The sequence below is a fragment of the Ovis canadensis genome, chromosome 11 (assembly GCF_042477335.2).
Source record: "Ovis canadensis isolate MfBH-ARS-UI-01 breed Bighorn chromosome 11, ARS-UI_OviCan_v2, whole genome shotgun sequence".
In the NCBI taxonomy this organism is placed as follows: Eukaryota; Metazoa; Chordata; class Mammalia; order Artiodactyla; family Bovidae; genus Ovis; species Ovis canadensis.
This window is the reverse complement of record NC_091255.1, coordinates 38,881,378-38,895,388: the sequence shown is the minus strand read 5'-3', so window position 1 is coordinate 38,895,388 and position 14,011 is coordinate 38,881,378. Positions and strand designations below refer to the sequence as shown.

At 45.5% G+C, this 14,011-nt stretch overlaps 1 protein-coding gene across 1 annotated transcript in view; it reads right to left on the bottom strand.

Moving 5' to 3' along the window:
• Positions 1-14,011, bottom strand: part of DNAH9 (dynein axonemal heavy chain 9) — a 285,692-nt gene that overhangs the window by 188,140 nt on the left and 83,541 nt on the right. The window contains exons 21-26 of the mRNA XM_069603577.1: positions 10,750-10,880; positions 10,291-10,417; positions 8,376-8,528; positions 6,646-6,771; positions 3,414-3,653; positions 2,909-3,069 (exon numbers count right to left, since the gene is read on the bottom strand). Of these exons, the coding sequence (XP_069459678.1) occupies positions 2,909-3,069; positions 3,414-3,653; positions 6,646-6,771; positions 8,376-8,528; positions 10,291-10,417; positions 10,750-10,880 (938 nt within the window). The remainder of the gene's footprint in view (positions 1-2,908; positions 3,070-3,413; positions 3,654-6,645; positions 6,772-8,375; positions 8,529-10,290; positions 10,418-10,749; positions 10,881-14,011) is intronic.

Sequence of the window (14,011 nt, the reverse complement as noted above, 5' to 3'; positions counted from 1 at the left end):
TCTCCAGGCCAGAATACTGGAGTGGGTAGCCGTTCCCTTCTCCAGGGGATCTTCCCAACCCAGGGATCAAACCCAGGTCTCCTGCATTGCAGGTGGATTCTTTACCAGCTGAGCCACAAGGGAAGCCCAAGAATACTGCAATGGGTAGTCTATCCCTTCTCCAGTGGATCTTCCCGACCCAGGAATCAAAGCGGATCTCCTGCATGGCAGGTGGATTCTTTATCAGCTGACCAACTAGGGAAGCCCTTAGGGAGAGGATAAATGGGGGGATCCTTAATGTTATTTGCGTGTGTAGGGGTATGTGTGTGTGTGTGTGTGTGTCTGTGTTGGACAGGTGGGAGAGGTTGTCTTTTAGAAAGAGTGGTCATGGAAGGTCTCTTCAGAGCGAAGAGCAGAACAAGAAAGGATGAGAGGATGACAGTGGAGCAGAAAGCATGGGGACGATCAGGCCAGACAGAAGGGACCACACGTATTCACGGCTGTAGCTTGAAATGAACTTAAAGGGGTCGAGGAACACAGAGGAGGCCAATGTGGCTGGACTGCAGGCTGTGAGGCATCAGGGTGGTTGGCAGGAATTACCATGTTCCACAAGGAATTCATATTTTAGTCTAAATGCAGTGGGGAGCAGCTGGAGACAGTGATGTGACCTCTACAGGCTCCCATGAACAGAGAGATGCAAGAGTAAACAAATGAGCGGTTTGAGCGGGACTCTGGGTGGAAGATGAATTACAAAAATGAAAAGCATGGGGGGAGATGGACCAGGAGGTCTTCCTCTATGGATGATGCTGGGACCTCCAGTGACTTTGAAGTTCCCACACCCCTATTCATTCGGCGAGCAGAGTGATTACAAGTTCACTAATTGTTATTTGGAAATATATCTGAGGATTTAGCCAGAATACAGGCGATAATACTTAAAATAGGCAGAGAGAAAATTAAGTAGAAGATGGCACGGATTCTATTTGGCCACTTTAACCATCACAATTTACGACCGTGTCTTCATTACCTACAGGTCGCTTATTCTGGGTTAGCCAGTCACTCACATATGCAGGTCTTTTTGCAGAAGAGATTTAATGTTCAGTGGAATTATAAGGGGAAAGGGCACCAGCACTTAACAGAATTTATAGAAATCTCTGCAGAATTAATATACCATTTCTCCCACGGATCATGACCTAATCTCCCTGTTCTCTCTCTCCTTTGCCCACATTCTTTTGTCAGATGAATCTTTACAAGTTTTCATCCTTTTTACTCTTCCAATGAAAAAGTTTCAATAGTTGATCACTCCTTACTGGATAAAGAATATGATTTTCACATTTCACAGTTAGACTCTTACCCATCTTACCAGGCTTGTTCCTGACTACTTCCCCCAAAGTCCCTCTTCTAAGAACATGCTTTAAATTTTCCCATATCCACATCTTTGCCCACAAAATTCCAACCAGCATGCTAATCAGTAATTCTTCAACTTTGGGGCATCTCAGACCACTTTAACAATTAATGAATGCTATAGATCCAACTCATGGCAAAAGGAGAAGGGGGTAACAGAAGAGGAGCTGGTTAGATAGCATCACCGATTCAATGGACATGAATCTGAGCAAACTCCAGGGAACAGTGGAGGACAGGGGAGCCTGTCATGCTGCAGTCCATGGGGTCACAATGAGTCAGACACGACTGAGCGACTGAACAACAACAGTGTATCTTTTCAATAGGAAAGGTGACATGTGTACAGCTTTCTGTACAATCTCATAGCCTGTCAGTCATCCTAAAACCAACTGAAATCCTGTTAGAGTCCTACACACCCTTCAGGGTCCAGGTCAGATACTGTCTTCCTTGCAGTGTTCCTGGTCCTCTTCATCCTGCGGTGGTTGAGATTCTCTGTGCTCAGAGGTCACTTACTTGGAAGTTTGTAGTGAATAGCTCTGTGCCCTGTTCTGTACTATGACCTTGCACATTTTCCCTGTGCTATTTATTTCAGTAAGTCCAGCTGCTCAGTCATGTCCAACTCTTTGTGACCCCACGGACTCCAGCATGCCGGGCTTCCCTGTCCTTCACTGTTTCCCTGAGTTTGTTCAAATTCATGTCCATCGAGTCAGTGATGCCATCCAACCATCTCATCCTCTGTCATCCCCTTCTCCTCCCGCCTTCAATCTTTCCCAGCATTGGGGTCTTTTCCGTTGAGTCAGTTCTTATCATCAGGTGGCAGAGTATTAAAGCTTCAGCTTTGGCATCAGTCCCTAAAATGAATATTCAGGACTGATTTCCTTCAGGATTGACTGGTTTGATCACCTTGCTGTCCAAGGGACTCTCAAGAGTCTTCTCCAACACCATAGTTCAAGAGCATCATTTCTTCGGCACGATTTTTTTAAACTTTTGTTTTTCTTGGTCGTGCAGTGCAACATGCAACATCATAGTTCCCCAATCAGGGGTCAAACCTGAGCCCCCTTCATTGACAACACAGACTCCCAACCACTTGACCACCAGGGAAATCCTTCCCCTTACACTTCTGAAATTTTTATCTACACGTCTTATTTCCCTCAACAAAACTGGAGTTTAAGTTTTAGTGATCTCTGCATTTCCAGTGACTATTAGTCTGCCTGGCATAACCACTGAGCCCATGTGCTCCAGAGCCTGTGTGCCAAAACTAGAGAATCTGTGCACCACAATGAGAGATCCTGCATGCCACAACTAAGACCCAAGACAGCCAAATAAATAAAAACAAACAGACACACGTGGCTCACTGATTTGCTCTGGGGTTTGCTCTGATCAGGGTTCCGTTCTATGCCATTTCAGTTTATTTTGCATCTGTTGGGTCAAGTCTGGCCCTCTCCCTGCAGCCTTGTGGACAAATAGCAAGTGATCGTGGATGGTGAGAGCCAGACAGCAGAAGGCGCCTGTGTAGCCTTCTAGTGCTCACCTGTCTGTCAAGGGCGTGATCACCAGGCGAGGGGTATTTCCCAGGTACTCATAGGAGTATAGAAACTGGGCATCACAGATGTTGGCGAAGCAGTGTTTGGCCTCGTCATCCCATCGGTGCCTTAGCTGGGACAGCCAGAGGAAGGCCTGGGCGTTATCTACCTAGAGAAGGAGCGGCAGAGTAGGTTGGTAAATCACAAGATTCAACAGGTAGGAGGTGGCCCCATGGCTGCAGAATGCACAGGGCTCGGGGTGAGCCAGGTGTTGTGCACCATTCAGGAGAGCAGCACGCTGCCCGGCATGGCACAGAAAGCACTAGCCACTTGGATGATGCTGTTTTGCTGGGGTTTAAAGGTAGGAGCAGCCACCTTGATCCTCTCCCAGATCCCTGACTGTGCAGAGTTTGGGGCCCCCGTGTTTTGCCCACATGTGAGCTTCTTCCAAATCCCAGTACTTGTGGTATAGCTACCCACAAAGAGTGGTACTCTCGAGAGTCCGGGACTCACCTTCTGAGCAATCATCTTGGCCACCACGTCCCGGGCATGGACATCGAGGGTGCACATGGTCATGATCTTCTGCCGGTCCCCCTTGGAGAGCTGACCAATGAGCATGGTGATGAGGGTTTTGAGCTGGGCCACTTGCTTCTTGTAATAGTCCTTCATGGCATTCTCATAGCCTTCCTCCAGCCTTGCAAATGCCATGCCCACCTCTGTGGTCCACCAGATCTGGGTACAGGTCAGGGCCACCTATGGTACCAAGAGTTGCTTAGGAAAGCCATTACCAGGACTGTCTCTCAAACCAGCCCGCTCTCACACGGCAGGCGTGTGAGAATATAATTGTGTGGGTGATGGACATCCCTTCCCTCCCTCTTCCACCAGCACTGTTCTGTTGAACACGTGCTTCTAAGTCCTCGGAGATATAAAGTGGGTACAACACAAGTGGGGAGAGTCCTTTCTGCTCTTGAAAAATGTACCATTTGGTTGAGAACAGCTAAAGGCTCATTCAGGTCAATGTTAGTAGCTTTTAGAAATTGCTACACTGACCTTTCTGTTTTTGCTTCCCAGTTCACAGCACCTTTCCTGTGCCTGGGAGGATAACAAATTCTTGAGTGGACATCTCAATGATACTCAGTCTTTTGCTCTGTTCTTCTGGAAACCCTTACAGTTGAAGTATTCTAGTTGAGTGAGCCACTGCTGATTATGCGTGGCAGATTTTTTTCTTGCCCATAGTACTTACACTGTATCTTTAAACATCTCTTCAAACTTTTAACTTTGAAAAGCCTGCTCTTTCTTTAAATTGGAGTCTGATTGCTTTACAACACTTGTTAGTCTCTGCTGTACAACGAAGTGAATCATCAGTTCTATGTATACATATGTCTCCTCCCTCTTGGACCCCACATCCCGCCCCTCTCAGTCATCACAGGGCACAGGGCCGAGCTCCCTGTATTATGCAGCAGCTCCCCACTAGCTACCTATTTCACACAGGGTAGTGTATGCATGTCAATCCCATCTCCCCATTCATCCCACTCTCCCCTTCCTGCCCTGTGTCCACATGGCCGTTCTTACATCTGTGTCTCTAACTTGGAAAGGTCTACTCTTTGCAGGTCGGGAAGGATGACACTGAAATTCAGTGTGGTCACTTTGATTTGTTGGAGAAGGAAATGGCAACCTACTCCAGTGTTCTTGCCTAAAAAATCCCATGGACAAAGGAGCCTGGTGGGCTATGGTCCACGGGGTCGCAGAGAGTTGGACATGATGGAGCAAACAAACAATGCTTTGATTTGTATTCTTCAGAGATTCAAAATAAATAAATGGAAAGAGTGATTGATCTAAATGAACCTTTCTTCTGCTTGCTGAGAAACAGAAGATTTAATACGGAAAATGCATAATTTTGATTCTGCATGGTGAAGGATTTAGAGACACTGATCCTCTGCGGTCCCACTTGGCTCAGGAGACACTGCTCTAGATGAATCTGTCAGAATGCAGGAAGAAACACATTTTCTTGCCTCAAAATTCTGACTCAGGCAAACAAGGAATCCTGGTGGGAATTATTCACTTCGTGAAGCAGAGAATTCTGTTGTAGTAAAAGTACTATTCTTGAATTTACCTGTTTTTTTTTTTGTTTGTTTGTTTGTTTTTTACCTTTGGATTTAGACATGTTGGATTTTTTAGAGGTTCCTCCTATAGTGTAATCTGGTCAGAATGGTCTGAATGTGATGTGCAATTGTACTTGTGACTCCTGTAGCCCACCAGGCTCCTCTGTCCGTGGGATTTCCCAGGCAAGTATACTGGACTGGGTTGTCCTCTCCTTCTCCAGGGGATCTTCCTGACAAGGGACTGAACCCATGTCTCCTGCATTGGCAGGTGGGTTCTTTATCACTAGCGCCACCTGGGAGGCCCCTGCTCTTCTGCAGCACTGGCTTATTTCTCTGCTCTGTCTACACTCACTGTCAACATTTCCCGCCTACTTCTCTCTTCTCAACTACCGGCGGTGTGATCTCTTCTCTACCACTTCACTGAGATGGCCTCACCAAGGTCATGGATGTTCCTTAGCCTCTTTACTTTGCTTGATCTCCTAGACGTGTGTGGCATAACTGATCTCTTACCTGCTACCAACGCCTTCTGTTTTCGTTTCCATGATTACCATGGCCAGGCATTCCTTCTATCAGGAAAGGGACTGTTTCTCATTCTGCTGCCCTGGTTTCTCTGTGCCTATGCAGCCTTTGGATGACGCTCGTGGGTTTGATCTGCAGCCTCAGCTCGGTCTACACAATCTTACCTAACACCTATGGCTTCAATCACCACCAGATATCTGTAACCCCCAAATGTACCACCAGTAGTATTGGGTTGGCCAAAGAATTTGTTTGGGTTTTTCCGTAGGATGTCATAGAAAAACCCAAACGGACTTCTCAGCCAGCCCAATACTAGACATTAACAGGGAAGGGAGGGGTGGTGTATAGCAGCCAAGGTCATTAAAAAGTAACCTCACTAGCTCCCCCTCTTTCTTCTATTACCCTCCTGAGATATTGGGAAAGGACTTAGATCTATCTTGGAATCACATCACTCCCAAGCACGGTCTATAAGGACTATGTTCCAGTTTCCTCCCCTGAATCCATCTGCTGCCCCTTGCTCCTTCTACCTGTTACTCCTGCTTCAACCATGCTCATGCCTTGAACACATTAGACTCTCCCTTGCATCTGAGCCTTTGTCCACAGTCTTTCCCACACTTGGGTGCTCTTCCCTCTATCTTTCACCTGCCAACTCCTCTTTCAAACCTCAGCCTAGAATCATGTCTTCAGGAGGGTCATCCCCAGACCACATTACCCAGCTCCCAGAGGACCCTGACTTTCCTTTACCATCACACCAGGTCCCATCTTTAGGTAGCTGACTACCACGCCAGTCTGTAAACTCCATCAGGGTGGGATTACATTGCCTTGTTTCCTGCTGGTGTCTCCTGTGCTCAGCAAAGGGCTTAGCACATAAAAAGAGAGCTGGCTCAGTGAGTTGAATTGTCTATGTGTTCTCCCTGCTGTATGCAGCTAATGGGGTAAAATGGACAACCCTTAATGCCCCAAGGCAACTGCTGAATTGCATCGTGGCTAACAATTCCCTGGTCCCTCCTGCTGACCCCTTCCCGACCAGCCTCTCCTGACCCTGAAGCATGGGTGGGCCTGGCAGCCCCAGGAGGCTGACAGAGGCCATGAAGGAGGAGAGCAGGTGAGGATGGATCAGAGGATACCTGAGCTGGGTAGTCAAAGAGCCACTGTTCCCTGGGCTTTTCTTCATAGGCAGTTATACCTTCTGTCATTTCATGCCTCACCGTGGCCTTCATGTGAGCCAGCACGTGGTTCAGCCATATTTCTACCTGGAAGAAGAACTTGGGGTTAGACTCGGGGTTCCTAAGAAGATGTGCTCAGTGATACATGTTTTCTTCCACTCAGATGGAGGTAGTGAGGAAGATGAGCCCAGGCAAGATGTGCAACACCAAATGGTTGCCAGAAGGCACAGGGAAACCATTCATTTATGCAACGCAGGGCAATGGTAGCTGAGACCGAGGCTCAATTAACAATGGGGGTGGCAGCGGGGTGTGTGCCCACTGGAACCCACAGAGCAGAGGAGCAGGTTTAGGGAAGACAAGACTGCTGACCAGAGATTAGGGGGAAATCTTCATCTGGATTGTGCTTGCATGCTCAGTCGTGTCTGACTACGACCCCGAAGACTGCAGCCCACCAGGCTCCTCTGTCCATGGGATTTCCCAAGCAAGGAAACTGGAGTGGGTTGCCATTTCCTACTACAAGGGATCTTCCTGACCCAGGGGTGTAAATAAGTCAGTGGATTCTCATGACTTTGTCCATGGTGCATATGCATTATATATTTCAACTAAATGTTTTCTGAGTCTACAGAAAGCACACCCAAGGTTTGACTCAAACTCCAATGTCCCTTTCATAAAACTGAGAATGTCTATTTTCAGATGCTAGAGTTGCTTTCCAAGATGCATTTGGATGAAGGTGGAACTCTGAAGAAGATCTTTTCTCCAGGCTTTACTCTGGACTGGATTAGCACCCCAGGGACCATGTTTCTTTGGATATTTAGGATAACAGGGGCTTCCCAGGTGGCACTAATGGTAAAGAATACACCTGCCAATGCAGGAGACTCAAAAGGCTTGAGTTGGAACCCTGTGTCAGGAAGATCCCCTGGAGTAGGAAATGGCAACCCACTCCAGTATTCTTACCTGGGAATCCCATGGACAGAGAAGCCTGGCGGGCTGCAGTCCTTGGGGTTGCAAAGAGTGGGACATGACTGAGAACAGCACAGAGAAAATGGAAGGGAAAGAAAGAGAAGAGAAACAAGAAGCAAAGGAGAAAAATGCAGTAGGATAATCAACAAAGACAGGCTTGTCTACTTTAGTGAAGATGGTGAAAGAAAGGCTGGAGGGTTAAGGAGAGAAGGGTGTCATGTTTTGGGTTTCTTGAACTGTGCTGGAGAGATGTGGAGTTGGTAGCTTCTGGAGCAGGGTGGTGGTGGGCTCTCCACGGGGTAGGGCTGTAGGAGGTATACGTGTACAGAGAAGTGAACGCTCAGGTTTATGGTTGATCTCAAAGGTCATTTTCTCCCGGGGAAGGTGTCAGTGACCCAGATTCCCCAGTGGGGTGCTCCAGGGCTTGTCATGTTAAAGTCTCCTGGTGTTGCTAATCATTTCCAAACCATTTTCTTGTTGACTCAGGGAGTTGTTTATGTGCATTTTATTGCTCTCTGCACAGGACTTTGAGTGAGGAAGATATATAGGTATTGACATGTGTCCTTCCCAGGGAGAGGAAAGTGGGTGCTGGAAGCTGCTCCGATGTTGGTTCAAGTCAGAGGACTGGGCAGTCCCCGGGCACAGACAGCAGTTCTGGTTCAAGGTCACAAAGGCCGTTCTGAAGGCTGACGCTTGACTGCAGACACTTGAGAGAGCGAGGCATGTGTTACCTGCCCACTGCAGTCACAGGGCTCGCTGAAGGCCACATATTCCCCTTCCTTGCTGTACATGCCAAGGCTGGTCTTGGTTGGCTTCTCACTGGCGTCTAGCTGGAACTGCATCTTGGCCATATTGTCAAAGAGTTTGGAAAGGTGGCGTTGAACCTATAAGTGGAGAGCATGTCCAGGAAGTCACTTATGATTATTGCTTAGAAGCTACTTATTATTGTCGTATTGCTTAAAGGGCTACCCTGTGACAAGCATTAAAATGTTGGGTACCAAACGTTTAGAAGGAAGCTAGGGAATGATGAAGATGTGAAGATGGGATTTAGTAGGACTGGATAAAAGGGAATATAGATCTAGTGGGCAACATGCGTTAACTACAAACCAATGAAGCCACAAAGGTTTGATTAATTTCTACCTAGTCTACTACAGATGGGAACAGACTGGAGCAATAACTAATTCATAAGCCCCCTCTTCCTAAGAAAACACTACTGTGCCGCAGGAGGGTAGGCACAGGAGAGTCTACAGGTGAATGCTGCCGCTGCTGCTGCCGCCACTGCTGCTGCTGCTGACATGCCTAAATCTGGAGGATCAGTGGCGACCATGGCCTGTGGAAGAAGTCGCTCAGATGTAGGAACCACTTTGAGGCAGGAGACCAGCCTCTGGAGGGTCCAGAGCAAGGGCCAGCAAACTCACACCAGGCGAAAGCCTGGCTATGCCAGAGCTTCTCCCAAGCATGGCATCTCATGATACGGAGGCAGTGACGCCTTGGGCAGTAATCCTAGGAGGATGCCAGAGAGAACCACACTGTGGTCCTGAGGTGAGAAGAACAGCAGGTGAAGAAGAAATGACAAACAGGAAGCTGCCCCGGGGAAGAGTTTTTTTTTTTGAAATACAGGGGCCTCCTGAGAACTGTGAGTTTTAACCCTTACATTTATGGCAATGAGCTCTCTCGTGTATGAGATGCTGGGAGAAATTCTAAGAGTACTGAATTAAACTGAAGGTGCTGGAGGAGATCCCACCCAGGGACTTGGAACAAATGATAGAGATAGACTTTTCTTTATACAAGAACAAATAGTGAATTAAAGCAACAAACACAGTTAACACAAGACCCATGAAATTATCCCATAAATGAAATTATCCCACTTAAAAGAAGGAGGAAGCCAGACTCAAGAAATAGAGTAAAAGCATATATATATACATATGAAGCTTAATACAGGAAACAGAAGTAGTGATGAAAAAATATCACCTTGTTTTGCTTTCAATTAAATGAAAGAAACATGAACTCTAAAAATTTGAGGTAGAAGATAAGAAGAATTGGTAGAGGTAGAAAAATAAAGAAAACAAATGGTGCAGTGTAGTTTTTAACAGTGTTAGCAACACAAAAGGACCAAATAAACACACACAACTTAAATATGGTGGATAAATCTGAGGGACATGGAAGAATGCCAAGAAAGAAGATTGAGAGAGAAAAAAGTGTATAAATATGTACAAAAATGTATGAATAGACGAAGATAATAATCTCAACCTATGGAAATATGATGAATCAGAGGGAAAACATTATCCACATAACCGGAATAGAAATACCATGTAGAGATTTCTCAGGCGGCTGAGTGGTTAAGACTTTGCCTTCCAATGCAGGCGGTGTGGGTTCAGCCCCTGGTCAGGGAGCTGAGATCCCACATGCCTCATGGCCAAGAAACCAAAACGTAAAACAGAAGCGATATCATAACAAATTCAGTAAAGACTTTAAAAATGGTCCATATAAAAAAAGCAGGTAGCCAGAGATGAGGTTAGGGACCGTGCTGATGGCAACATAGGTCAAATAGATACATTGCTTAATGGGGCATAATGGGGAACTTGAAACTCTCCTGCTGGAGCATCTCAATCCTTCTGACTTTCTACAAGCACTTTTCCCGCTTACCTGTTGAGGGGCTGTGCCGTTGGAAAGAATGTCTAGAAGATCAGAAGAGGAGAGGAAGTAAAACCTGGGGAAGGCAAGCCTTTTGGTGTCCAGGTACTCCGCCAGGGCCTTCTCACACAGGCACAGCCTGAGGGCACAGAGAATTTCCTTGTTAGGTTTGCCAGGATCCAGAGGCATGTGGACGCTACCTAAATGCAAATGAGTGTGACTTGTGGATCACCCTCAGGAGTGATGTATACATGGAACATGTGTGGGCATGTGCATACACACCTACTAGTACATTTCAATCAGAATAAACACCTCTAACAATATCCCATATTACCCAAGCACACAGGCAAATCAAGGTACACAACCAGGCACACGTGCTTACTCTCTCACTCGGGCAGTTAACTAAGGTGAAGGACCTGAGAGACAAAGACAGCCTCTCTATTACAAAGGCAGCTGCACACCGACCGTCACCTGCTCTGAAGATCTTCCAGCTTTTCGTAAAGACCTGGCTTGTTGGTGGCTTCCACTACATTTGGAGTTTTCCGAGCATCATAAGCTAATGCTTTAAAGTCTATGTCGATGCCTTCAAATCTTTTAGAATCCTGCAAATTAAAGTGTGGAAAAAATTAACCCCCACTCCTTTCAACTCCAAGAAGCTACCCTCATGTACCAACCCTGGTTTTGAAAACTGCTTCTAGGTTGTATAACACAGAGATTAGGCTCAAAGGAGGAAATACCTTTAGCTTGAATCAGTGGTTCTCATACATTTTGGTCTTAAAATCCCTTTATGTTTGTAAAACTTACTGGGGAGTGCAAAGAGCTTTTGTTTCTTAGGTAATATTATTACATCTATCAATGCATATTCTACAATAGAAGCTTAAGTTGAGAAACATTAAAAAATATTTGTCAATTCATTTAAAATTACAGTAATAAGCACATTATGTTAATATAACACATATTTTAATTCAAAATAAGTATATTTGCCAAAACAATATAACTTAGAGGAAAAAGTGGCATCACTGCACTTTTTTTTTTTTTTTTTGCCAATTCTCTTTAATGTCTGACTTAGAAGACGGCCAGATTCTCTTCCCTGCTTCTGCTTCCAGTGTGTTGTGATATCACACCATGTAGCCTCTGGAAAATTCCACTGTGTGCTAATAGAAGAATGAGTGAAAACAGCAAATGCCATTTTAGTAGTATTATTAAGATAGTTTTGACCTTGAGGATCCCCTGGATAGGTCTCAGGGACCCCTTGGCAGAGGTCATCAGACCACACTTTGAGATCTGTTGGCATAAACTATATAATTCCTAAGTCAGGCAGATGGTGGATACTATGTGCTTTCTGGGCCCAAGCAAAAGTTTCTATAACCAAAGTAAGCATTTTGGCAGCAAAGGTGCTATTATGATGTCAAAGTGAAAGTGAAAGTGTCAGCTGCTCAGTCATGTCCAAATCTCTGTGACCCCAAGGACTGTGGCCTGCCAGGTTTCTATGTCCAAGGCATCCTCCAGGCAAGACTACTGGCGTGGGTAGCCATTCCCTTCTCCAAGGGAGCTTCTTGACTCAGGGATCAAACACGTCTCCTGCATTGGCAGGTGGACACTTTACCATCTGAGTCACTGGGGAAGCATGTGATGTCAAAAGTAATTAAGTATTACCACTTTCCCCAAATACACACACTCTCACAGTGTTGTTGAAATGACTGGGACAATACTAATGCAAAGCACCTCAGCCCAACACCTGGTACCTGGTGAGAGCTTGTGTGGTTATGATTTCATAACAACAATCGTAATGGTATGTGTTGAACATTCAGCTTTAATGAACTTCTGGATATAGGGACTGGACTTAGTCCCAATTTACAGATGAGAAAACCAGGGCACTGAGAGTTCAAGTAACTTCCCTAAGGTCCTTGAGAGGGTGGACTCAAGGCTGGGCTGCTGGCCCCAGTCTGCTGGGACCTCTGTGACCCATGCCTCTCTCCTATCAAGACTTAAATTACGATTCCTTAAATGAGGTATCTTTCACCAGTTAAAAATGAAATATTATTAAGATTATAGAATCGTCAGAAGATTTTCCTGGTGGTGCAGTGGGATACGAGTCTGCTTGCCAATGCAGGGGACACGGGTTCCAACCCTGGTCCAGGAAGATTCCACGTGCCTCGAGGCAGCCGAGCCTGTGAGCCGCAACTACTGAAGCCCAAACGCCTAGAGCCCACACTGTGCAACCAGCAAAGCCTCCACAATGAGGAACCTGTGCATAGCAACTAGAGGAAGCACAAGCCAAGCGTGAAGACGTGGCACAGCCAAAAATAAGACAGGTCAATAGGAAGGAAGGGTCAGGAATGAGGGACTTCCCAGGCGACTCCGTGGTAAAGAATCCATCTGCCAACACAATTGACGTAAGAGACACAGCTTCAATCCCTGGTTCAAGAATATTCCCTGGAGTAGGAAATGGCAATCCACTCCGGTATTCTTGCCTGGAGAACCCCATGGACAAAGCAACCTGGCAGGCTACAGTCCATAGGGTCACAAACAGTCAGAACATTACTGAGGGACTGAGCACGCACACGCATCAGAAATATCTGACATAAATGTTTGAAATGAGAAGAACTGACTGGAAAATTGTAATTACCCTGAGAGCAATTGTGGAAAAACATGTATATATGTGAACAAAAGGTGGAAAATATTCATAGTGAATGAAAATATTTACTAGTTAGGGTGTAACATGATGACTGATTTGTTGTATTTCAGAGTCGTCTTTGTTATCATATTGTCACTACAAAGAAGACAAACGTATTTACACATTTTACACATAAACCTGAGAAGTTAATGATATGAATTATTTATTATTTTTTGTTGTAAATTCTCAAATGCCTCTTTTAAAATGCCTGCAAAAGTTTCCACCTACATTCTCCCCCACTTCTCATCAAACTTGCCCTTCTTCAATCATCAGCATTGGAGATGAATAAAATCTGGCTTATTTGATTTTGTTTCACGACAGTAGTTTAGTGGAATTATTTTGTTATTTTTCACTGCAGATGTACAAACTTTAATCTGCATCATTATACTAAATGTGTTTTTGTGGGATGAGCTGGAAAAATATGATTTGATAGAATGTGCTTTAACTCTGAAACAAGGTCTGGACAACATGTGACATTCTGGAATCAAACTAATTTGCAAGCAAAGAACTCACTGTGCTGAGGGATATGGAAGTGTTATTCGCTTAGCCATGTCCGACTCTTTGAGACCCCATGGACTGTAGCCCATCAGGCTCCTCTGTCCATGGAATTTTCCAGGCCAGAATACTGGAGTGGGATATGGAATAAGTCTGCAAAAATCTTTTTTTTTTTAATGAATTAGAGTCCACTGAGAGAGGGGGTACATTAATGGCACATTAATTAGGACAGTGAGAAGGGGCAAACAAATTAGAAAGGTAGTAATGAGAAGAATGCATGTCTTAGAGAAATTCCTCATTTAGTGCTCAGCTGAAGACCAGTGTTTGAGCCTGCTGGCACAGGCTGGAGGTTTACAGAATAGCTCATTGCAGAGAAGGAACTCAGCTTGCCTGGAAATGATGCTGGCTTCCCAGTCGGTACCCACACTGTGATTAGTGTAGAGCAACACAAGAGCAGCTCCTATTTCTGACCTCCTTTCTCCGGTACACTTCTTTTGTTTTTTAAACCAGGTTCTCCTTTCTTTTTCCTACCCGTCTAAGAACAAACTGTTTGTTGTTGTT